Genomic DNA, 25767 nt, shown 5'->3' on the forward strand with positions numbered 1-25767 from the left:
TCCTCTCCTCTCCTCTCCTCCAGGCTCTCCACTACATGCTGCTGGTGTCTGAGGTGGAGGAGACAGAGATCTTTAAGATCTGTCTGGAGTACTGGAACCACCTGGCTGCAGAGCTTTACAGGGAGAGTCCCTTCTCCACCTCCACCTCCCCCCTGCTGTCTGGATCACAACACTTTGATGTCCCTCCTCGCAGACAGCTCTACCTGCCTGTACTCTCCAAGGTGACCAGACAGACAGACAGATGGACAGACAGGCCGGACTGACTGACTGGGAGGCTGAATGACTGGCTGACACACAGACAGACACACACACACTCTTGCTCTCTGGGGGTCACAGAGGGGGGGTGGGCACAGTGTGTATGTGTGAGAGAGAGAGAGAGAGAGAGAGAGAGAGAGAGAGAAGGTAGTAGAGAGAGAGAGAGAGAGAGAGAGAGAGAGAGAGAAGGTAGTAGAGAGAGAGAGGGAGAGAGAGAATTTGTTGGCACATGGTCAGAGTGTGTGTGGTCCAGAGAATTTGTTGGCATTAAGTGAGTGTGTGTGTGTGTAGTCAGTGTGTGTCTGTGTCTCCGTCTGTCTCTCTCTCTATGTGTCTGTGTCTCTCTCTATGTGTCTGTGTCTCTCTATGTGTGTCTGTGTCTCTCTGTGTGTGTCTCCCTCTCTCTGTGTCTCCCTCTCTGTCTCTCCCTCTCTGTCTCTCTCTCTGTGTGTGTCTCTCTCTGTGTGTGTCTCTCTCTGTGTGTCTTGACGGCTGTTGATGTTGGTAACAGGTGCGTCTGCTGATGGTGAGCCGCATGGCCAAGCCGGAGGAGGTGTTGGTGGTGGAGAACGACCAGGGAGAGGTGGTACGAGAGTTCATGAAGGATACAGACTCCATCAACCTCTACAAGAACATGAGAGAGACACTGGGTACGTCACGTGTGTGTGTGGTGGGGTGACGCTTGATGAGTGCAGGAAGCAGATACAGCAGGTGGAATAGTGTGTGTGTGACTTTCTACATTTAGACTGATTGTCAGTTTACTTTGTGGACATCACATCACTGTACAGCACCACTACATGTTCAATAAGGACCATAGTCTATTGACTTGATCTACACTCTAAACTCTCTGTAATCGTCTCCTCTCTCTCTCTCTGTCTCTGTCTCGCTCGCTCTGTCTTGCTCGCTCTCTGTCTCTCTCTCGCTCTCTGTCTCTCTCTCTGTCTCTCGCTCTCTGTCTCTCGCTCTCTCTTTCTGTCTCGCTGTCTCTTTCTGTCTCGCTCTCTCTCTCTGTCTCTCTCTCGCTCTGTCTTTCGCTGTCTCTGTCTGTCTCTCTCTCTGTCTGTTCGTCTGTCTCTCTCTTTCTCTCTCTCTCTGTCTCTCTCTGTCTCTCTCTCTCTTTCTCTCTCTCTCTGTCTCTCTCTGTTTGTCTCTCTCTGTTTGTCTCTCTGTTTGTCTCTCTGTTTCTGTCTCTGTCTGTTCGTCTGTCTCTCTCTCTCTCTGTCTCTCTCTGTTTGTCTCTCTAGTGTACCTGACCCATCTGGACTATGCAGACACGGAGCGTATAATGACTGAGAAGCTTCATAACCAGGTGAACGGTACAGAGTGGTCCTGGAAGAACCTCAACACACTGTGCTGGGCTATAGGGTCCATCAGTGGAGCCATGCACGAAGAGGACGAGAAGAGGTTCCTGGTCACCGTCATCAAGGTACGGAGGCCACCTAGGGACAAGTATAGCGGTATAACGGAGAGATTAAAATGGGATTCATGTAGAGGGTTGATGACCAGAAGGCTTCAGGAGAATGTTGAGCAGAATCTTTCTCTTCAGGAGAATGTTGAGCAGAATCTTTCTCTTCAGGAGAATGTTGAGCAGAATCTTTCTCTTCAGGAGAATGTTGAGCAGAATCTTTCTCTTCAGGAGAATGTTGAGCAGAATCTTTCTCTTTAGGAGAATGTTGAGCAGAATCTTTCTCTTCAGGAGAATGTTGAGCAGAATCTTTCTCTTTAGGAGAATGTTGAGCAGAATCTTTCTCTTTAGGAGAAGGATAATAATGGGAGTTTGTTTGGTGGATGTTTAGTTGAGCTGATGGACATTGTGACAGAGGTGCAGGAGGGAAAGATGTGGGGGGTTAAACAGTGCTGCCTCTCTGGACACACTGGGCCTCAAGGATGAACACATCGCTCATCTATTGTCCAAAGGCTCTCTGTTATCCATCTGTCTAACTGAGTTGGGATTCTGTCTGTGTGTGTGTGTGTGTGTGTGTGTGTGTGTGTGTGTGTGTGTGTGTGTGTGTGTGTGTGTGTGTGTGTGTGTGTGTGTGTGTGTGTGTGTGTGTGTGTGTGTGTGTGTGTGTGTGTGTGTGTAGGATCTGCTGGGTCTGTGTGAACAGAAGAGGGGGAAGGACAATAAGGCCATCATTGCCTCCAATATCATGTACATCGTGGGCCAGTATCCTCGCTTCCTCAGAGCCCACTGGAAGTTCCTCAAGACCGTCGTCAATAAACTCTTTGAGTTCATGCACGGTGAGAGAACTAACTCTGTCTGTGTGACTGGTGTACAGAGGTGAGAGAACTAACTCTGTCTGTGTGACTGGTGTACAGAGGTGAGAGAACTAACTCTGTCTGTGTGACTGGTGTACAGAGGTGAGAGAACTAACTCTGTCTGTGTGACTGGTGTACAGAGGTGAGAGAACTAACTCTGTCTGTGTGACTGGTGTACAGAGGTGAGAGAACTAACTCTGTCTGTGTGACTGGTGTACGGAGGTGAGAGAACTAACTCTGTCTGTGTGACTGGTGTACGGAGGTGAGAGAACTAACTCTGTGTGACTGGTGTACAGAGGTGAGAGAACTAACTGTCTGTGTGACTGGTGTACAGAGGTGAGATGTGTGTGTTTTCCAGCCTGTCTCACCCCCTCCCCCCCTCAGAGACCCATGATGGGGTACAGGATATGGCGTGTGACACTTTCATCAAGATCGCCCAGAAGTGCCGTCGCCATTTTGTCCAGGTGCAGGTGGGCGAGGTGATGCCCTTCATCGACGAGATCCTCAACAACATCAACACCATCATCTGTGACCTGCAGCCACAACAGGTACACACACACACACACACACACACACACACACACACACACACACACACACACACACACACACACACACACACACACACACACACACACACACACACACACACGTGCGACGAGATCCTCAACAACATCATCATGATCTGTAACCCCAACAGATAGGTCAGCCTCAGGCCCTAGAAATGCACTGACTAGAGAGGACTATAACTGTCATTCACTCAACCAAAACTGAAAGGTGTGTATTAGGACATGTTGAAACAGGTTCAAACACATACCAAGCTGTAGAAATAGATTGAGTAGAGAGGACTCTGTCATGTCTACTGAAAAGCGCTGGGATTCAGAACATATGAACATTTCCAGTCTAACCAATAAAACCCAGGTTGTCTTTCACTGTTTCTTGTATCTGTGTTCATTATTACTAACTCTGACAAACGTTACAACTCTTGACCATTCCTCAGTGGTTAATGTTATGTTTGTGTGTACGTTCCAAGCTGTAGAAACACACTGACTAGATGGGACTTGATCTCTGTGTCTACTGAGAAGCATCACGCTGACTCAAAGCAGAATCTAGTATTTGCGTATCTATATCTGTCTACTGAGAAGCATCACGCTGACTCAGAGCAGAATCTAGTATTTGTGTATCTATATCTGTCTACTGAGAAGCATCACGCTGACTCAGAGCAGAATCTAGTATTTGTGTATCTATCTCTGTCTACTGAGAAGCATGTCGCTGACTCAGAGCAGAATCTAGTATTTGTGTATCTATATCTGTCTACTGAGAAGCATCACGCTGACTCAGAGTAGAATCTAGTATTTGTGTATCTATATGCTCTGTCACATGTATCTGTGTGTTGTGTCTCTTGTGTGTGTTGTGCAGGTTCATACGTTCTACGAGGCCGTGGGGTATATGATCGGAGCCCAGACAGACCAGGCAGTACAAGAGCATATCATAGAGAAATACATGTTACTACCTAACCAGGTGTGGGACAGCATCATTCAACAGGCCACCAAGGTAATAATGAATCTGGTCACTCCTGTTATAATGAATCTGGTCACTCCTGTAATAATGAATCTGGTCACTCCTGTAATAATGAATCTAGTCACTCCTGTAATAATGAATCTAGTCACTCCTGTAATAATGAATCTATTCACTCCTGTAATAATGAATCTAGTCACTCCTGTAATAATGAATCTAGTCACTCCTGTAATAATGAATCTGGCCACTCCTGTAATAATGAATCTAGTCACTCCTGTAATAATGAATCTAGTCACTCCTGTAATAATGAATCTAGTCACTCCTGTAATAATGAATCTGGCCACTCCTGTAATAATGAATCTGGCCACTCCTGTAATAATGAATCTAGTCACTCCTGTAATAATGAATCTAGTCACTCCTGTAATAATGAATCTGGTCACTCCTGTAATAATGAATCTATTCACTCCTGTAATAATGAATCTATTCACTCCTGTAATAATGAATCTGTCCACTCCTGTAATAATGAATCTGGTCACTCCTGTAATAATGAATCTAGTCACTCCTGTAATAATGAATCTATTCACTCCTGTAATAATGAATCTAGTCACTCCTGTAATAATGAATCTAGTCACTCCTGTAATAATGAATCTGGCCACTCCTGTAATAATGATCTAGTCACTCCTGTAATAATGAATCTAGTCACTCCTGTAATAATGAATCTAGTCACTCCTGTAATAATGAATCTGGCCACTCCTGTAATAATGAATCTGGCCACTCCTGTAATAATGAATCTAGTCACTCCTGTAATAATGAATCTATTCACTCCTGTAATAATGAATCTAGTCACTCCTGTAATAATGAATCTAGTCACTCCTGTAATAATGAATCTGGTCACTCCTGTAATAATGAATCTATTCACTCCTGTAATAATGAATCTATTCACTCCTGTAATAATGAATCTGTCCACTCCTGTAATAATGAATCTGGTCACTCCTGTAATAATGAATCTAGTCACTCCTGTAATAATGAATCTGGTCACTCCTGTAATAATGAATCTAGTCACTCCTGTAATAATGAATCTAGTCACTCCTGTAATAATGAATCTGGTCGCTCCTGTAATAATGAATCTATTCACTCCTGTAATAATGAATCTGGTCGCTCCTGTAATAATGAATCTGGCCACTCCTGTAATAATGAATCGCTTCACTCCTGTAATAATGAATCGCTTCACTCCTGTAATAATGAATCGCTTCACTCCTGTAATAATGAATCTAGTCACTCCTGCAATAATGAATCTGGTCACTCCTGTAATAACGAATCTATTCACTCCTGTAATAATGAATCTAGTCACTCCTGTAATAATGAATCTGGCCACTCCTGTAATAATGAATCTGGCCACTCCTGTAATAATGAATCTAGTCACTCCTGTAATAATGAATCTAGTCACTCCTGTAATAATGAATCTGGTCACTCCTGTAATAATGAATCTATTCACTCCTGTAATAATGAATCTATTCACTCCTGTAATAATGAATCTATTCACTCCTGTAATAATGAATCTGTCCACTCCTGTAATAATGAATCTGGTCACTCCTGTAATAATGAATCTAGTCACTCCTGTAATAATGAATCTATTCACTCCTGTAATAATGAATCTAGTCACTCCTGTAATAATGAATCTAGTCACTCCTGTAATAATGAATCTGGCCACTCCTGTAATAATGAATCTAGTCACTCCTGTAATAATGAATCTAGTCACTCCTGTAATAATGAATCTAGTCACTCCTGTAATAATGAATCTGGCCACTCCTGTAATAATGAATCTGGCCACTCCTGTAATAATGAATCTAGTCACTCCTGTAATAATGAATCTATTCACTCCTGTAATAATGAATCTAGTCACTCCTGTAATAATGAATCTAGTCACTCCTGTAATAATGAATCTAGTCACTCCTGTAATAATGAATCTATTCACTCCTGTAATAATGAATCTATTCACTCCTGTAATAATGAATCTGTCCACTCCTGTAATAATGAATCTGGTCACTCCTGTAATAATGAATCTAGTCACTCCTGTAATAATGAATCTGGTCACTCCTGTAATAATGAATCTAGTCACTCCTGTAATAATGAATCTAGTCACTCCTGTAATAATGAATCTGGTCGCTCCTGTAATAATGAATCTATTCACTCCTGTAATAATGAATCTGGTCGCTCCTGTAATAATGAATCTGGCCACTCCTGTAATAATGAATCGCTTCACTCCTGTAATAATGAATCGCTTCACTCCTGTAATAATGAATCTAGTCACTCCTGCAATAATGAATCTGGTCACTCCTGTAATAACGAATCTATTCACTCCTGTAATAATGAATCTATTCACTCCTGTAATAATGAATCTATTCACTCCTGTAATAACGAATCTATTCACTCCTGTAATAACGAATCTATTCACTCCTGTAATAATGAATCTATTCACTCCTGTAATAATGAATCTATTCACTCCTGTAATAACGAATCTATTCACTCCTGTAATAACGAATCTATTCACTCCTGTAATAATGAATCTGGCCACTCCTGTAATAATGAATCTAGTCACTCCTGTAATAATGAATCTATTCACTCCTGTAATAACGAATCTATTCACTCCTGTAATAACGAATCTATTCACTCCTGTAATAATGAATCTGGCCACTCCTGTAATAATGAATCTAGTCACTCCTGTAATAATGAATCTATTCACTCCTGTAATAACGAATCTATTCACTCCTGTAATAACGAATCTATTCACTCCTGTAATAATGAATCTATTCACTCCTGTAATAATGAATCTATTCACTCCTGTAATAATGAATCTATTCACTCCTGTAATAACGAATCTATTCACTCCTGTAATAACGAATCTATTCACTCCTGTAATAATGAATCTGGCCACTCCTGTAATAATGAATCTAGTCACTCCTGTAATAATGAATCTATTCACTCCTGTAATAACGAATCTATTCACTCCTGTAATAACGAATCTATTCACTCCTGTAATAATGAATCTGGCCACTCCTGTAATAATGAATCTAGTCACTCCTGTAATAATGAATCTATTCACTCCTGTAATAACGAATCTATTCACTCCTGTAATAACGAATCTATTCACTCCTGTAATAATGAATCTATTCACTCCTGTGATCATTCATTTCACACTTCTTTCATATTTTACATGTTTTGTAAATAAGCTAAAATCCCCCCAGTGAGAACGTGACTGGATAGGACAGTGAGTAAGACAGGATGGAGGGAGAGAGTTGTCCTGAAGAGCAGTGTGTCTGATTGAAACCCATGTCAGGACTGTTATGTACATGTGTTCAGCTGCTGGAGAACCCCAGGTCACAGAAAGACCTGTAGTAGCGACCCCTTTCCTGCAGTCAAAGACCTGTAGTAGCTACTCCTTTCCTCTAGTCAAAGACCTGTAGTAGCGACCCCTTTCCTCTAGTCAAAGACCTGTAGTAGCGACCCCTTTCCTGTAGTCAAAGACCTGTTGTAGACCCCTTTCCTGCAGTCAAAGACCTGTAGTAGCTACTCCTTTCCTGTAGTCAAAGACCTGTAGTAGCTACTCCTTTCCTGTAGTCAAAGACCTGTAGTAGCGACCCCTTTCCTGTAGTCAAAGACCTGTAGTAGCTACTCCTTTCCTGTAGTCAAAGACCTGTAGTAGCGACCCCTTTCCTGTAGTCAAAGACCTGTAGTAGCTACTCCTTTCCTGTAGTCAAAGACCTGTAGTAGCTACTCCTTTCCTGTAGTCAAAGACCTGTAGTAGCTACCCCTTTCCTGTAGTCAAAGACCTGTAGTAGCTACTCCTTTCCTGTAGTCAAAGACCTGTAGTAGCTACTCCTTTCCTGTAGTCAAAGACCTGTAGTAGCTACCCCTTTCCTGTAGTCAAATACCTGTAGTAGCTACCCCTTTCCTGTAGTCAAAGACCTGTAGTAGCTACTCCTTTCCTGTAGTCAAAGACCTGTAGTAGCTACCCCTTTCCTGTAGTCAAAGACCTGTAGTAGCTACCCCTTTCCTGTAGTCAAAGACCTGTAGTAGCTACCCCTTTCCTGTAGTCAAAGACCTGTAGTAGCTACCCCTTTCCTGTAGTCAAAGACCTGTAGTAGCTACCCCTTTCCTGTAGTCAAAGACCTGTAGTAGCTACCCCTTTCCTGTAGTCAAAGACCTGTAGTAGCTACCCCTTTCATGTAGTCAAATACCTGTAGTAGCTACTCCTTTCCTGTAGTCAAAGACCTGTAGTAGCTACTCCTTTCCTGTAGTCAAAGACCTGTAGTAGCTACTCCTTTCCTGCAGTCAAAGACCTGTAGTAGCGACCCCTTTCCTGTAGTCAAATCACCTAATGGCCTCATGGCTGGTATGTTATTCATATTTTTCATCATTTCCTAATTAATAAGTTGTATAAATAAAATAAACTTTTTTAAAAACTGAAAATCTGGTGTTTCTATGTCAAACAGTTTTGTTATATTTCAGTCTTCTCTGACCCTGATTTAGTTTAACTTAATCCATTCATGTTTCAGTCTGATCAATAACACTGATCAAGTCACCCACACACACCTGGTAACCTGAATATACCAAATCTCTTTTCTCTCTAATGATGTCCAGCTGTCTTTATGGGCTATTTGTCCAGGACACAGATAAAGTTTAATCCTGAACTATAAAAAGTATTCTCCATTGAGGTTATTGATTGTAAATGATTGTTTTGTTCTTTGCAGACCCTAGGAGGAAGAGTAGCTGTTGCAGCTTATTAAACTCAATATAATCCGAATGAATAAACAAGTTCATCATATCTGTTTCTTCTCTAGTCAACCCCTTTATCATTTTCATGTTTTAACTCCATCCATTCACGTTTCAGTCTGATGATCACTAAAGTACCCTTCTCTTAAATCTTTACCCAGTACAGCCAGAAGAGGACTGGCCACCCCTCAAAGCCTGGTTCCTCTCTAGGTTTCTTCCTAGGTTCCTGCTTTCCAGGGAGTTTATCCTAGACACTGTGCTTCTGCATCTGCATTGCTTGCTGTTTGGGGTTTTAGGCTGGGTTTCTGTAAAGCACATCATGACATCTGCTGATGTAAAAAGGGCTTCATAAATGACATGTGATTGATTGACTCCCCTCTGTTAGAACGTGGACATTCTGAAGGACCCAGAGACGGTGAAGCAGCTAGGCAGCATCCTGAAGACCAACGTCCGGGCCTGTAAGGCCGTGGGACACCCCTTCGTTATCCAGTTAGGACGCATTTATCTGGACATGCTCAACGTCTACAAGTGCCTCAGCGAAAACATCTCCGCAGCCATCCAGACCAACGGTCAGTTGGGGGATGTTTGGGCTGGGGGCTGGGCTGGGGGCTGTGTGTGTCCTTTCCTCATGCGTCTGTTCTCTTGGCGGTGTCCTTTCCTCATGCGTCTGTTCTATTGGCGGTGTGTCCTTTCCTCATGCGTCTGTTCTCTTGGCGGTGTGTCCTCTCCTCATGCGTCTCTTCTCTTGGCGCTGTGCGTTTCAGGAGAGATGGTGACGAAACAGCCCCTGATCAGAAGTATGAGGACGGTGAAAAGAGAGACGCTCAAACTCATCTCGGGCTGGGTTAGCAGATCCAGCGATCCACAGATGGTGAGATACACTGAGATACAGACAGGAATATATTGGTCCTACATGTATCAGATATATGCACATCTGACAGGAAGATATTGGTACTACATATATCAGATATATACACATCTCACAGGAAGATATTAGGTACTACATGTGTCAGAATATATACACATCTGACAGGAAGATATTGGTACTACATGTATCAGATATATACACATCTGACAGGAAGATATTGGTACTACATGTATCAGATATATACACATCTGACAGGAAGATATTGGTACTACATGTATCAGATATATACACATCTGACAGGAAGATATTAGGTACTACTTGTATCAGATATATACACATCTGACAGGAAGATATTAGGTACTACATGTATCAGATATATACACATCTCACAGGAAGATATTGGTACTACATGTATCAGATATATACACATCTGTATCAGAATATATTGTTACTACATACAGTTGAAGTTGGAAGTTTACATACACTTAGGTTGGAGTCCTTAAAACTCGGTTTTCAACCACTCCACAAATTTCTTGTTAACAAACTATAGTTTTGGCAAGTCGGTTGGGACATCTACTTTGTGCATGACACAAGTAATTTTTCCAACAATTGTTTACAGACAGATTATTTCACTTATAATTCACTGTATCACAATTCCAGAAGTTTACATAAATACACTAAGTTGACTGTGCCTTTAAACAGCTTGGAAAATTCCAGAAAATGATGCCATGGATTTAGAAGCTTCTGATAGGCTTATTGACATCATTTGAGTCAATTGGGGGTGTACCTGTGGATGTATTTCAAGGCCTACTTTCAAACTCAGTGCCTATTTGCTTGCCATCATGGGAAAATCAAAATAAATCAGCCAAGACCTCCACAAGTCTGGTTCATCCTTGGGAGCAATTTCCAAATGCCTGAAGGTACCACGTTCATCTGTACAAACAATAGTATGCAAGTATAAACACCATGGGACCACCCAGCTGTCATACCGCTCAGGAAGGAGACGCCTTCTGTCTTCTAGAGATGAACGTGCTTTGGTGCGAAAAGTGCAAATCAATCCCAGAACAACAGCAAAGGACCTTGTGAAGATGCTGGAGGAAACAGGTACAAAAGTATCTATATCCACAGTAAAATGAGTCCTATATCGACATAACCTGAAAAGCCACTCAGCAAGGAAGAAGCCACTGCTCCAAAACCGCCATAAAAAAGTCAGACTACGGTTTGCAACTGCACATGGGGACAAAGATCGTACTTTTTGGAGAAATGTCCTCTGGTCTAATGAAACAAAAATAGAACTGTTTGGCCATAATGACCATCGTTATGTTTGGAGGAAAAGGGGGGAGGCTTGCAAGCCGAAGAACACTGTGGTGAAATCCTGCACGGAGCCTTCACCGTGCGCTGCCACTTTAAGAGCGCATCAGCAGTCAGGAAGGAGGAGATAAAGACAGCTTTGGGGAGGAGCTCTTGGGTGGCGCGACAGTTTGATTGTGTGTGCTATGCTGCAGAAGTTTTGTTTGTTTTCATCGCGTGTAGATTATAAAGTATTTAACTCAATCATCGGTGTGACCGCTCTAGGTCGTGGTTGTTATCGTTTGGGACCGCGCCGGTTATGGATCGCATGGATTAGTAGCAAGTAGAAGTTTTAACATACAAGTCAACAAACCATCGGACGGTCAGACAGTACACCGGCACGCCTGAAGACCACAGCTAAGATCTCTCCTGTTCTCTTTCTCTCTTTCTCTTCCCTCTATCGTTCCAGTGCTTTACCCTGCAACAGACTCTCTATTTTTCAAATGCACTTCCCATTGAAGTTCATTAGAGCTGGACTATTATTGCCCTGCCAGAAGTATTTGGGTGGACATTTTAGTTAAAAGGGAGGTTGCTTGCAAGTTGTGTATTGTTATTTGAACTGTATTGAGGGGGGGTGTACTAATGACCTGTGGCCGAGAAGATTGTGGACATTTTTAAGGCCTTTGTTGTGTCTATGAACACCCCCCCCACATTCATACCCTCTGCACTCCTCCACTGGAAGATAATACATATTACTGCAAATCCTCTGTTGATGACTGGGTTCTTTCTTGTATGAAGTTGCTGTTCAATTGCTTTGCCATTATTATTATTGTATGAGGTATTCTTGGTGGGGTTACCCCTGTGCTGTGATGTGGGTTTTATAGGGTGTGTATTCTCTTTTCTCTCCACTGGCTATCTGGTAAACAGGCTACACTCTAGGCAGTCTCTTCTGCTGATGTGTGTGGGTCTGGTAGTGGTACTCTCTCTATTCTACAATTTTCCTTTCGGCATGGTTGATACCTGCCTGGCGCCCGAACAAAATCTTTATCTTTACCACTCTATAATAAATACCGCTACAACACCATCCCAACTGTGAAGCATGGTGGTGACAACACCATCCCAACTGTGAAGCATGGTGGTGACAACACCATCCCAAACGTGAAGCACGGTGGTGACAACATCATCCCAACCGTGAAGCACGGTGGTGACAACACCATCCCAACCGTGAAGCACGGTGGTGACAACACCATCCCAACCGTGAAGCACGGTGGTGACAACACCATCCCAACCGTGAAGCACGGTGGTGACAACACCATCCCAACCGTGAAGCACGGTGGTGATAACACCATCCCAACCGTGAAGCACGGTGGTGACAACACCATCCCAACCGTGAAGCACGGTGGTGACAACACCATCCCAACCGTGAAGCACGGTGGTGACAACACCATCCCAACCGTGAAGCATGGTGGTGGCAGCATCATGTTGTGGGGGTGCTTTGCTGCAGGAGGGACTGGTGCACTTCACAAAATAGATGGCATCATAAGGGAGGAAAATTATGGGGATATATTGAAGCAACATCTCAAGACATCAGTCAGGAAGTTAAAGCTTGGTCACAAATGGGTCTTTCAAATGGACAATGACCCCAAGCATACTTCCAAAGTTGTGGCAAAATGGCTTAAGGACAACAAAGTCAAGGTATTGGAGTAGCCATCACAAAGCCCTTACCTCAATCCTATAGGAAATGTGTGGGCAGAACTGAAAAAGCGTGTGCGAGCAAGGAGGTCTACAAACCTGACTCGGTTACACCAGCTCTGTCAGGAGGAATGGGCCAAAATTCGCCCAACTTATTGTGGGAAGCTTGTGGAAGGATACCCGAAACGTTTGACCCAAGTTAAACAATTTAAAGGCAATGCTACCAAATACTAATTGAGTGTATGTAAACTTCTGACCCACTGGGAATGTGATGAAAGAAATTAAAGCTGAAATATTTCACATTCTTAAAATAACGTGGTGATCCTAACTGACCTAAGACAGGGAATTTTTACTAGGATTAAATGTCAGGAATTGTAAAAAACTGAGTTTAAATGTATTTGGCCAAGGTGTATGTAAACTTCCGACTTAAACTGTATATCAGGATATATTGTTACTACATGTATCAGGATATATTGTGGCGGCAAAGTAGCCTAGTGGTTAGAGCATTGGGCTAGTAACCAAAACGTTGCAAGTTCGAATCCCCTAGCTGACAAGGTACAAATCTGTCAATCTGCCCCTGAACAAGGCAGTTAAACCACTGTTCCTAGACCGTCATGTAAAATAAGAATTTGTTCTTAACTGACTTGCCTAGTTAAATAAAGGTTTAAAAATATATATATATATATATTGTTACTACATGTATCAGGATATATTGTTACTACATGTATCAGGATATATTGTTACTACATGTATCAGGATATATTGTTACTACATGTATCAGGATATATTGTTACTAGGATATATTGTTACTACATGTATCAGGATATATTGTTACTACATGTAATCAGGATATATTGTTACTGCATGTATCAGGATATATTGTTACTACATGTATCAGGATATATTGTTACTACATGTATCAGGATATATTGTTACTACATGTATCAGGATATATTGTTACTACATGTATCAGGATATATTGTTACTACATGTATCAGGATATATTGTTACTACATGTATCAGGATATATTGTTACTACATGTATCAGGATATATTGTTACTACATGTATCAGGATATATTGTTACTACATGTATCAGGATATATTGTTACTACATGTATCAGGATATATTGTTACTACATGTATCAGGATATATTGTTACTACATGTATCAGGATATATTGTTACTACATGTATCCCAATGAAAGACAGCGGAGGTGTTTCAATTAAAAACTACATGACAAAAACAAGACTTATACAACCTTGACTGTCCAACCTGACTGTTTAAAGCAGTACTTGTCAGTCCTGTGTGTACTCCAGGAATGGATTGGGAAACTCTCACCTTAAGAGTTTGAAAGACAACCGTGTTGGTCACTTAATCCTTAGTAACAAACACACACACACTGACCTCAGTCCTGTCCTATAATAACCTGATGAGAACATAACATTCCTCCCTCTGCCGTGTTGATCTGTCCGTTAATCCCGTCCTCTCTTCCCTTCCGGTGTTCCTTCCTTCCAGGTGGGGGAGAACTTTGTTCCGCCGCTGCTCGACGCCGTTCTCATCGACTACCAGCGCAACGTCCCCGCCGCCCGGGAGCCCGAGGTCCTCAGCACCATGGCAACCATCGTCAACAAGCTGGGCGGACACATCACCGGGGAGATCCCGCAGATCTTCGATGCCGTGTTCGAATGCACGCTCAACATGATCAATAAAGTAAGTATCAGCATTATTAATAGTGGCTATTGTTCTAAACTTTCATCTTGAAAGTTTATCAAATGTACTCTTAACATGTTGAAGTCAGTATGGCTGTAAATCCCTGACATAGTAGGCAACATTTGTCAAAAGTACATTTGGTTATCAAAAGTACAAACTACCAAAACATCCAATGATTGGATTTATAAATAAATGATCTGGGCTCTCGAAAGGACTGATCTTAATAATATATAAACAACTTTTGTAAAGCTCATATTCTGAGCTAGCCATTAAAAGAGTCAATTCTACAGATCTAATTGAATCTGAACAATGTTTTAACTGGAACAGAATATGGAAAAGTCTGACCTTGGCATCCCATAATCTGAGGGTATAGGAAGCCTGGTTTCCGGGTGGGGAGGGAGGATGCGGGTGGGTGGATGGGGACTGAGGGGGGGGAATAGGGAGGGAGGATGGGGACTGAGGGGGGGAATGGGGAGGGAGGATGCGGGTGGGTAGATGGGGACTGAGGGGGGGAATGGGGAGGGAGGATGCGGGTGGATGGATGGGGACTGAGGGGTGGAATGGGGAGGGAGGATGCGGGTGGATGGGGACTGAGGGGGGGGAATAGGGAGGGAGGATGCGGGTGGGTAGATGGGGACTGAGGGGGGGAATGGGGAGGGAGGATGGGGGTGGGTAGATGGGGACTGAGGGGGGGAATGGGGAGGGAGGATGCGGGTGGATGGATGGGGACTGAGGGGTGGAATGGGGAGGGAGGATGCGGGTGGATGGGGACTGAGGGGGGGAATGGGGAGGGAGGATGGGGGTGGGTAGATGGGGACTGAGGGGTGGAATGGGGAGGGAGGATGGGGGTGGGTGGATGGGGACTGAGGGGGGGAATGGGGAGGGAGGATGGGGGTGGGTAGATGGGGACTGAGGGGTGGAATGGGGAGGGAGGATGCGGGTGGGTAGATGGGGACTGAGGGGGGGAATGGGGAGGGAGGATGGGGGTGGGTAGATGGGGACTGAGGGGTGGAATGGGGAGGGAGGATGGGGACTGAGGGGGGGAATGGGGAGGGAGGATGCGGGTGGATGGATGGGGACTGAGGGGTGGAATGGGGAGGGAGGATGCGGGTGGATGGGGACTAAGGGGGGGAATGGGGAGGGAGGATGCGGGTGGATGGATGGGGACTGAGGGGGGGGAATGGGGAGGGAGGATGCGGGTGGGTAGATGGGGACTGAGGGGTGGAATGGGGAGGGAGGATGCGGGTGGATGGATGGGGACTGAGGGGGGGAATGGGGAGGGAGGATGCAGGTGGGTGGATGGGGACTGAGGGGGGGAATGGGGAGGGAGGATGGGGGTGGGTAGATGGGGACTGAGGGGGGGAATGGGGAGGGAGGATGCGGGTGGATGGATGGGGACTGAGGGGTGGAATGGGGAGGGAGGATGCGGGTGGATGGATGGGGACTGAGGGGTGGAATGGGGAGGGAGGATGCGGGTGGATGGGGACTGAGGGGGGGAATGGGGAGGGAGGATGGGGGTGGGTAGATGGGGACTGAGGGGTGGAATGGGGAGGGAGGATGGGGACTGAGGGGGGGAATGCTTTGGGTTATCTTTGTATGCATTGATTTGATTGTTTTTGTACCTGTAACCAACAAAATAAGTCAATTTTAAAGAGGTGAGACCTGAGACCCCCATTTCCATACTGACTGTAGGGGGTCACTCTCCATGGAGTGTTCCATTTCCATACTGACTGTAGGGGGGTCACTCTCCATGGAGTGTTCAATTTCCATACTGGCTGTAGGGGGTTCACTCTCCATGGAGTGTTCCATTTCCATACTGACTGTAGGGGGGTCACTCTCCATGGAGTGTTCCATTTCCATACTGACTGTAGGGGGGTCACTCTCCATGGAGTGTTCCATGTCCATACTGACTGTAGGGGGTCACTCTCCATGGAGTGTTCCATTTCCATACTGACTGTAGGGGGGTCACTCTCCATGGAGTGTTCCATGTCCATACTGACTGTAGGGGGTCACTCTCCATGGAGTGTTCCATGTCCATACTGACTGTAGGGGGTCACTCTCCATGGAGTGTTCCATTTCCATACTGACTGTAGGGGGGGGGGTCACTCTCCATGGAGTGTTCCATGTCCATACTAACTGTAGGGGGGTCACTCTCCATGGAGTGTTCCATGTCCATACTGATTGTAGGGGGGTCACTCTCCATGGAGTGTTCCATTTCCATACTGACTGTAGGGGGGTCACTCTCCATGGAGTGTTAGTGCTGTGTGTTGCACACATTTTACAGCTGTTGTTCTACCAATACCAAGGACAACCTATCTTTTTAGTGCCTACAACTGTTGTCGGTTGGTTCTCATCAATATGGCCCGTCTCTCTCTCTCCCTGCAGGACTTTGAGGAGTACCCGGAACACAGGACTCATTTCTTCTACCTGCTGCAGGCGGTCAACTCCCACTGTTTCCCAGCCTTCCTGGCCATCCCTCCGGCACAGTTCAAACTGGTGCTGGACTCCATCATCTGGGCCTTCAAACACACCATGAGGAACGTGGCCGACACAGGTGAGGCTCGAACACACACACACACACACACACACACACACACACACACACACACACACACACACACACACACACACACACACACACACACACACACACACACACACACAGGTGCTTTCCTTTACAAATGACAGCACATGAATGAAATCATCCACATGTATTGATCACATATTTACTAATGCTGCAGAAATCTTCTTTAAAGCAGCAGTATCCAAATCCATCGGATGTAGTGATCACAATATAATAGTCATATCTAGGAAAGCCAAAGTTCCAAAGCCTGGGCCTAATATAATGTATAAGAGGTCATACAATACGTTTTGTAGTGATTCCTATGTTGATGATGTAAAGAATATTTGCTGCTCTGTGGTGTGTAATGAGGAGCAACCAGACGCTGCACTTGACGCATTTTATGAAATTGCTTATTCCAGTTACTAATAAGCATGCACCCATTAAGAAAATTACTGTAAAAAACGGTTAAATCCCCTTGGATTGATTAATAAAAAAACTATTGTATGGTTGAGAGGGATGAGGCAAAAAGAATGACAAATAAGTCTGGATGCACAACCGATTGGCAAAAGTACTGCAAATTGAGAAATAATGTGACTAAACTGAATTAAAAGATGAAGAAACTATACTATGAAACAAAGATAAATGATATAAAGAATGATAGTAAAAAGCTTTGGAGCTCCTTCAATTACATTTGGGGCAAAAAGGCAAACTCAGCTCCATCATTCATTGAATCAGATGGCTCATTCATCACAAAACCCACTGATATTGCCAACTACTTTAATTAATTTTTTCATTGGCAAGATTAGCAAATTTAGTCATGACATGCCAGCAACAAACGCTGACACTACACATCCAAGTATAACTGACCAAATTATGAAAGACAAGAATTGTAATTTTTAATTCCGTAAAGTGAGTGTGGAAGAGGTGAACAAATGATTGTTGTCTATCAACATAATAGCGGACGATATTGGCACTCCTATTTTCCATATCTTCAATCTCAGCCTACAAGAGAGTGTGTGCCTTCAGGCCTGGAGGGAAGCTAAATTCATTCTGCTAACCAAGATCAGTAAAGCCCCCATTACTGTCTCAAATTGACAACCAATCAGCCTGTTACCAACCCTTAGTAAACTTTTGGAAAAAATGGTGTTTGACCAGATACAATGCTATTTTACAGTGAACAAATTGACAACCTGACTTTCAGCGCTCTTATAGGGAAGGGCATCCAACATGCACGGCACTTACATAAATGATTGATGATTGGCTGAGATAAATTGATGATAAAAAGGTTGTGGAAGCTGTTTTGTTAGATATCAGTGCATCTTTTGACATTATCGATCATAGTCTGGATAAACGTATGTGTTATGGCTTTACGCCCCCTGCTATATTGTGGATAAAGAGTTACCTGTCTAACAGAACACAGATGGTGTTCTTTAATGGAAGCCTCTCCAACATAATCCAGTTAGAATCAGGAATTCCCCAGGGCAGCTGTCTAGGCCCCTTTTTTTCAATTCTTACTAATGACCTTTGAGTAAAGCCAGTGTGTCTACGTATGTGGATGACTCAACACTATACACGTCAGCTACTACAGCGGGTGAAATCACTGCAACACTTAACAAAGAGCTGCAGTTAGTTTCAGAGTGGGTGGCAAGGAATAAGTTAGTCCTAAATATTTACAAAACTAAAAGCATTGTATTTGGGTCAAATCATTCACTAAACTCTAAACCAAATCTTGTAATAAATCATGTGGAAATTGAGCAAGTTGAGGTGACTAAACTGCTTGGAGTAACCCAGGATTGTAAACTGTCATGGTCAAAATATGATGATACAACAGTAGCTAAGATGGGGAGAAGTCTGTCCATAATAAAGCCCTGCTCCGCCTTCTTAACAACACTATCAACAAGGCAGGTCCTACAGGCCCTAGTTTAGTCGCACCTGGACTACTATCCAGTCGTGTGGTCAGGTGCCACAAAGAGGGACAGGAAAATTGCAGTTGGCTCAGAACAGGGCAGCACGGTTGGCCCTAAAATGTACACTGAGAGTGAACATTAATAATATGCATGTAAATCTCTCATGGCTCAAAGTGGAGGAGAGATTGACTTCATCACTACTTGTTTTTGTAAGAAGTGTTGACATGCTGAATGAACCGAGCTGTCTGTTTAAACTATCAGCGCACAGCTCAGACACCCATGCATACGCCACAAGACATGCCACCAGAGGTCTCTTCACAGTCCCCAAGTCCAGAACAGACTATGGGAGGCTCACAGTAATACATAGAACCATGACTACATGGAACTCTATTCCACATCAGGTAACTGTTGCAAGCAGTAAAAACAGATAGAAATACACCTTATGGAACAGCGGGGACACACGCAATACACATGCTAACACACACTCTCTACACACACGTACATATGGATTTTCTATTGTAGATGCACTACATATACAAAAGTATGTGGACACTCCTTCAAATGAGTGGATTCGGCTATTTCAGCCACACCCGTTGCTTACAGGTGTATAAAATTGAGCACACCGCCATGCAATCTCCATAGACAAACATTGGCAGTAGAATGGCCTTCCTGAAGAGCTCAGGGACTTTCAACGTGGCACCGTCATAGGATGCCACCTTTCCAACAAGTCAGTTCGTCAAATTTCTGCCCTGCTAGAGCTGCCCCGGTCAACTGTAAGTGCTGTTATTGTGAAGTGGAAACGTTTAGGAGCAACAACGGCTCAGCGACAAAGTGGTAGGCCACACAAGCTCCCAGAATGGGACCTCCAAGTGCTGAGGAGCGTAGTGCGTAAAAATGGTCTGTCCTCGGTTACAACACTCACTAGTCTCTGGAAGCAACGTCAGCACAAGAACTGTTCGGGAGCTTCATGAGATGGGTTTCCATAGTGTAGCAGCCGCGCACAAGGCAAATATCACCATGCGCAATGCCAAGTGTCGGCTGGTGTGGTGTAAAGCTAGCCGCGATTGGACTCTGGAGCAGTGGAAACATTCTCTGGAGTGATGAATCACGGTTCACCATCTGGCAGTTCGTCGGACGAATCTGGGTTTGGCGAATGCCAGGAGAACGCTACCTGTCCCAATGCATAATGCAAACTGTAAAGTTTGGTGGAGGAGGAATAATGGTCTGGGGCTGTTTTTCATGGTTTGAGCTAGGCCCCTTAGTTCCAGTGAAGGGAAATCTCCAATGACATTCTAGACAATTCTGTGCTTCCAACTTTGTGGCAACAGTCTGGGGAAGGCCTTTTCCTTTTTCAGCATGACAATGCCCCTGTGCACAAAGCGAGGTCCATACAGAAATGGTTTGTCGAGATCGGTGTGGAAAGACTTGACTTGCATGCACAGAGTCCTGACCTCAACCCCACCTAACACCTTTGGGATGAATTGAAACACCGACTGCGAGCCAGGCTTAATCGCCCAACATCATTGCTGACTTCACTAATGCTTGGATTGACTGACCTTCATGTCTTAAAGTAATGATGGACTGTCGTTTCTCTTTGCTTATTTGAGCTGTTCTTGCCATAATATGGACTTGGTCTTTTACCAAATATGGCTATCTTCTGTATACCACCCCTACCTTGTCACAACACAACTGATTGGCTCAAACGCATTAAGGAAAGAAATTCCACAAATTGACTTTTAAGAAGGCACACCTGTTAATTGAAATGCATTCCAGGTGACTACCTCAAGAAGCTGGTTGAGAGAATGCCAAGAATGTGCAAAGCTGTCAAGGCAAAGGGTTGCTACTTTGAAGAATCTAAAATATATTTTTATTTGTTTAACACTTTTTTGGTTACTACATGATTCCATAGGTGTTATTTCATAGTTTTGATGTCTTCACTATTATTCTACAATGTAGAAAATAGTAAAAATAAAGAAAAACCCTCGAATGAGTAGGATACATTGGACACCGTTTTTAATGTTTTTGCTTTGTTATTATGGGGTATTGTGATGTCATTATGGGGTAGTGTGTGTCGATTGAGGAAAAAAAACAATCATCCTTTTTAGAATAAGGCTGTAACGTAAGAAAATTTAGAAAAAGTCAAGGGGTCTGAAAACTTTTCGAATGCACTGTATATGATATATATATTGTGTATGTTCCTGTGGCAGGTCTTCAGATCCTGTATATATATATATGATACATATTGTGTATGTTCCTGTGGCAGGTCTTCAGATCCTATATATATATATATGATACATATTGTGTATGTTCCTGGGGCAGGTCTTCAGATCCTGTATATATATATATATGATACATATTGTGTATGTTCCTGTGGCAGGTCTTCAGATCCTATATATATATATATGATACATATTGTGTATGTTCCTGGGGCAGGTCTTCAGATCCTGTATATATATATATATATGATACATATTGTGTATGTTCCTGGGGCAGGTCTTCAGATCCTGTATATATATATATATGATACATATTGTGTATGTTCCTGGGGCAGGTCTTCAGATCCTATATATATATATATATATGATACATATTGTGTATGTTCCTGGGGCAGGTCTTCAGATCCTGTATATATATATATATGATACATATTGTGTATGTTCCTGGGGCAGGTCTTCAGATCCTATATATATATATATGATACATATTGTGTATGTTCCTGGGGCAGGTCTTCAGATCCTGTATATATATATATGATATATATTGTGTATGTTCCTGGGGCAGGTCTTCAGATCCTGTATATATATATATATGATATATATTGTGTATGTTCCTGGGGCAGGTCTTCAGATCCTGTATATATATATATATGATAGATATTGTGTATGTTCCTGGGGCAGGTCTTCAGATCCTCTACACTCTACTGCAGAACGTGACTCAGGAAGAGGCTGCAGCACAGAGCTTCTACCAGACATACTTCTGTGACATCCTCCAACACATCTTCTCTGTGGTCACTGACACATCACACACTGCTGGTGAGTACAGTACACACACGGATGCAACGCACACACACACTGACGATGAGCACGCACACACACACACACACACACACACACACACACACACACACACACACACACACACACACACACACACACACACACACACACACACTGCCGGTGAGTACTGAATACAAACACACACCCCAGCTAGCACATTTGGTTCCTTTTGAAGTTGTGGGAACTGAAGTTTTTTGTTTCCCATTGGTTCTGGGGTCGAAGCCATACGTTTCCTGACTGGTAAATGGAAAGTTTATTTACTTTCTGAGAACGGAAGTGAACATTTTTCCTGTTCTGGTAACGTACTTTTTTAGGTTGCTGGGAGGTTCTGAGAACGTTTTACTCTGGTTCCTTGAAGGTTTTCCTAGAAGGTTTATATTAATTCTCTGAGCACAGAAATTATAGGTTATTTTGAGATTTTTAAATAACTTCCTTAAAACTTTCACTGAATGTCTCAATGAGACTTAAAAATAAAAAAACACTGCTAGGTTATTTTGGGTTATTTTTTTTAACTCGCACTGATAGGATACATAGAAATTAATTTCCTTAGGCATTAATCATGAGAACACATAGTGATGGGGGGAACATGTATACAGTTACATATTGGGAGATTATTTTTGATGATGTATTGGTTTAACAATATTATGTTAGTGCTTGTTGGCTGTACCTGCACCAAAACTCCAGTATATTTCCTTCATAGCTTGTTCTCCATCTTTTTTTAAAAGGGGGACAATTTGTTTTCAGCACTTTTATTTCCAACTCATTGTCTCATGGTTCTCTCTTGTCCCTCTGCAGCAGACATATGGTGAGAAATATGTTTGGAACATCAAATCACAAATAAAACCACAGAATACATATAATATCAGCACTTAAGTATTGTGATATCATATCGTGAGGTCTCTGGCAATTCTCAGCCCTACAAGCACATTTCTGTTTTATTGTGACACGGCATCAGTGGGATTCAAACCTATAATCTTCTATTTTCTATTCATGAATTAGTCCACTGTGCCACCAGGATGCCATGTTTTTAACTCATACAAAGCTGTTCATTTTAGTCTATTCAAACAGACCCCATTTCAAAGGAAACAAGGACTCATTAAGATCAGCTGTGGCCATTCAGTGGGCGTGGCTAACACCTGAACACACTTAACAAGATGGAGGATAGAGAGTTTTGTTGATGCTGAGAACGGAATGTATATGTTTTTAAATAACATTCTTAGAACGTTACTAAAGCTTACAGAATGTTTTCTTCACGTTCTGAGAATGTATGTTTTTTCCAATTACATTCTTAGAACGTTCTCTGAACGTTACTAATGTTTTCTTGTGTTTTTTTAATGGAAAGTTTTCTTAACGTTCTTGGAACAAATTGAGAACATGATTTTAAATAGAACCATGAGGAAACCTGTAGGAAATGTTAAGCTGAATTACTGAAATTCCCACAGAATAACTTTGTTTCTTAATGTTCTCTGGACTATTTGAGAACATTCCCAATGTCAAACCAGTCGGAGAACGTTCCTAGAACATTACCAAAATTGTAACCATGTAAATGTAATCATGTTTGAACTTTTAGGAAATGTTTTGTTAAAGTAATGATATACAAAGCAAATAGCGTTTATTTTTTATCAAGTTAAATGTGCTGAGAATGTTCCAAAGCCAAGCAGCTATCCTGCACCATTCCCAGGAAGTTGTGAAAAGGTTTTATGCTAAATAGCCATAGGACAACCACGCTCTCACTAAGCTCTAAGAAACCTATGGTTCTCAGAACGTTATGTGCTAGCTGGGACACACACGCACAAACTGCCGGTAAGAACGCACGTCTCTTGTTCTGTTTTACCATAAATCCATATCACGTAACTGTGCATGTCTGGTTGTGTGTGTCTCTCTGCCCCAGGCCTGACGATGCATGCCTCCATCCTGACCTACATGTTTAACCTGGTGGAGGAAGGGAAAATCAACACCCAGCTCAACTCCTCCAACCCCGGCAACAACCAGGTCTTCATACAGGAGTACGTGGCCAACCTGCTCAAAACTGCTTTCCCACATCTACAGGAGTAAGTACCTTTATATGAACAAAATAAAACGCATCATTATTTCCATACCATTATTACAGAGAATCAGGCTAGTTATGCTACCCTCTGCCCATTGGCTAATTAGCTTATTCAATCCTGTCTCAAAATACAACACTGTCCCTTTAAAACAAAACAAAAAAGCTCTTTACTTGACTTGCTTTTCAGAAATGTCTAGAAATGTACATGTTTCATGCTCTTTTAGGAAACAATCAAACAAACAAGGGGAAAACTATAAAGTTGAGTGAAGTTTAATCTCGTGCATCTCTGCACGGGCTGATATTTCTTCTGTGTGGCAGTCTCCCAGGGGAGCTGCGTGCCCGCACGCACCTTAGAGGGAACATACTGCTATTAGTCAATAGAAACACAATGAATAACAGATAGTCCTTACTGCTATTAGCCAATAGAAACACATTGAATAACAGATAGTCCTTACTGCTATTAACCAATAGAAACACATTGAATAACAGATAGTCCTTACTGCTATTAGTCAATAGAAACACATTGAATAACAGATAGTCCTTACTGCTATTAGCCAATAGAAACACATTGAATAACAGATAGTCCTTACTGCTATTAGCCAATAGAAACACATTGAATAACAGATAGTCCTTACTGCTATTAGCCAATAGAAACACATTGAATAACAGATAGTCCTTACTGCTATTAGCCAATAGAAACACATTGAATAACAGATAGTCCTTACTGCTATTAGCCAATAGAAACACATTGAATAACAGATAGTCCTTACTGCTATTAGCCAATAGAAACACATTTAATAACAGATAGTCCTTACTGCTATTAGCCAATAGAAACACATTGAATAACAGATAGTCCTTACTGCTATTAGCCAATAGAAACACATTTAATAACAGATAGTCCTTACTGCTATTAGCCAATAGAAACACATTTAATAACAGATAGTCCTTACTGCTATTAGCCAATAGAAACACATTGAATAACAGATAGCCCTTACTGCTATTAGCCAATAGAAACACATTGAATAACAGATAGCCCTTACTGCTATTAGCCAATAGAAACACATTTAATAACATACAGTATACCCAGTACGTCATGTGTAGGATCCCAACCCTGAGGGTCATGGTGTGGTCCAGAGGATAGGATCCCAACCCTGAGGGTCATGGTGTGGTCCAGAGGATAGGATCCCAACCCTGAGGGTCATGGTGTGGTCCAGAGGATAGGATCCCAACCCTGAGGGTCATGGTGTGGTCCAGAGGATAGGATCCCAACCCTGAGGGTTATGGTGTGGTCCAGAGGATAGGATCCCAACCCTGAGGGTCATGGTGTGGTCTAGAGGATAGGATCCCAACCCTGATGGTCATGGTGTGGTCCAGAGGATAGGATCCCAACCCTGAGGGTCATGGTGTGGTCCAGAGGATAGGATCCCAACCCTCAGGGTCATGGTGTGGTCCAGAGGATAGGATCCCAACCCTGAGGGTTATGGTGTGGTCCAGAGGATAGGATCCCAACCCTGAGGGTCATGGTGTGGTCCAGAGGATAGGATCCCAACCCTCAGGGTCATGGTGTGGTCCAGAGGATAGGATCCCAACCCTGAGGGTCATGGTGTGGTCTAGAGGATAGGATCCCAACCCTGAGGGTCATGGTGTGGTCTAGAGGATAGGATCCCAACCCTGAGGGTCATGGTGTGGTCCAGAGGATAGGATCCCAACCCTGAGGGTCATGGTGTGGTCCAGAGGATAGGATCCCAACCCTGAGGGTCATGGTGTGGTCCAGAGGATAGGATCCCAACCCTGAGGGTCATGGTGTGGTCCAGAGGATAGGATCCC

General features: G+C 43.1%; 1 protein-coding gene across 3 annotated transcripts in view; it reads left to right on the forward strand.

The window, feature by feature from the left end:
• Positions 1–25767, forward strand: part of LOC120046855 (exportin-1) — a 76945-nt gene that overhangs the window by 49156 nt on the left and 2022 nt on the right. For all 3 annotated transcript variants that reach the window (XM_038992418.1, XM_038992420.1, XM_038992419.1), the window contains exons 12-23: positions 24–221; positions 767–905; positions 1500–1681; positions 2340–2496; positions 2899–3062; positions 3934–4068; positions 9191–9374; positions 9570–9676; positions 14173–14367; positions 16753–16921; positions 21735–21869; positions 23785–23944. In XM_038992418.1, the coding sequence (XP_038848346.1) occupies positions 24–221; positions 767–905; positions 1500–1681; positions 2340–2496; positions 2899–3062; positions 3934–4068; positions 9191–9374; positions 9570–9676; positions 14173–14367; positions 16753–16921; positions 21735–21869; positions 23785–23944 (1925 nt within the window). The remainder of the gene's footprint in view (positions 1–23; positions 222–766; positions 906–1499; positions 1682–2339; positions 2497–2898; positions 3063–3933; positions 4069–9190; positions 9375–9569; positions 9677–14172; positions 14368–16752; positions 16922–21734; positions 21870–23784; positions 23945–25767) is intronic.

This window comes from Salvelinus namaycush, chromosome 4 (genome assembly GCF_016432855.1).
Source record: "Salvelinus namaycush isolate Seneca chromosome 4, SaNama_1.0, whole genome shotgun sequence".
NCBI classification, from domain to species: domain Eukaryota; kingdom Metazoa; phylum Chordata; class Actinopteri; order Salmoniformes; family Salmonidae; genus Salvelinus; species Salvelinus namaycush.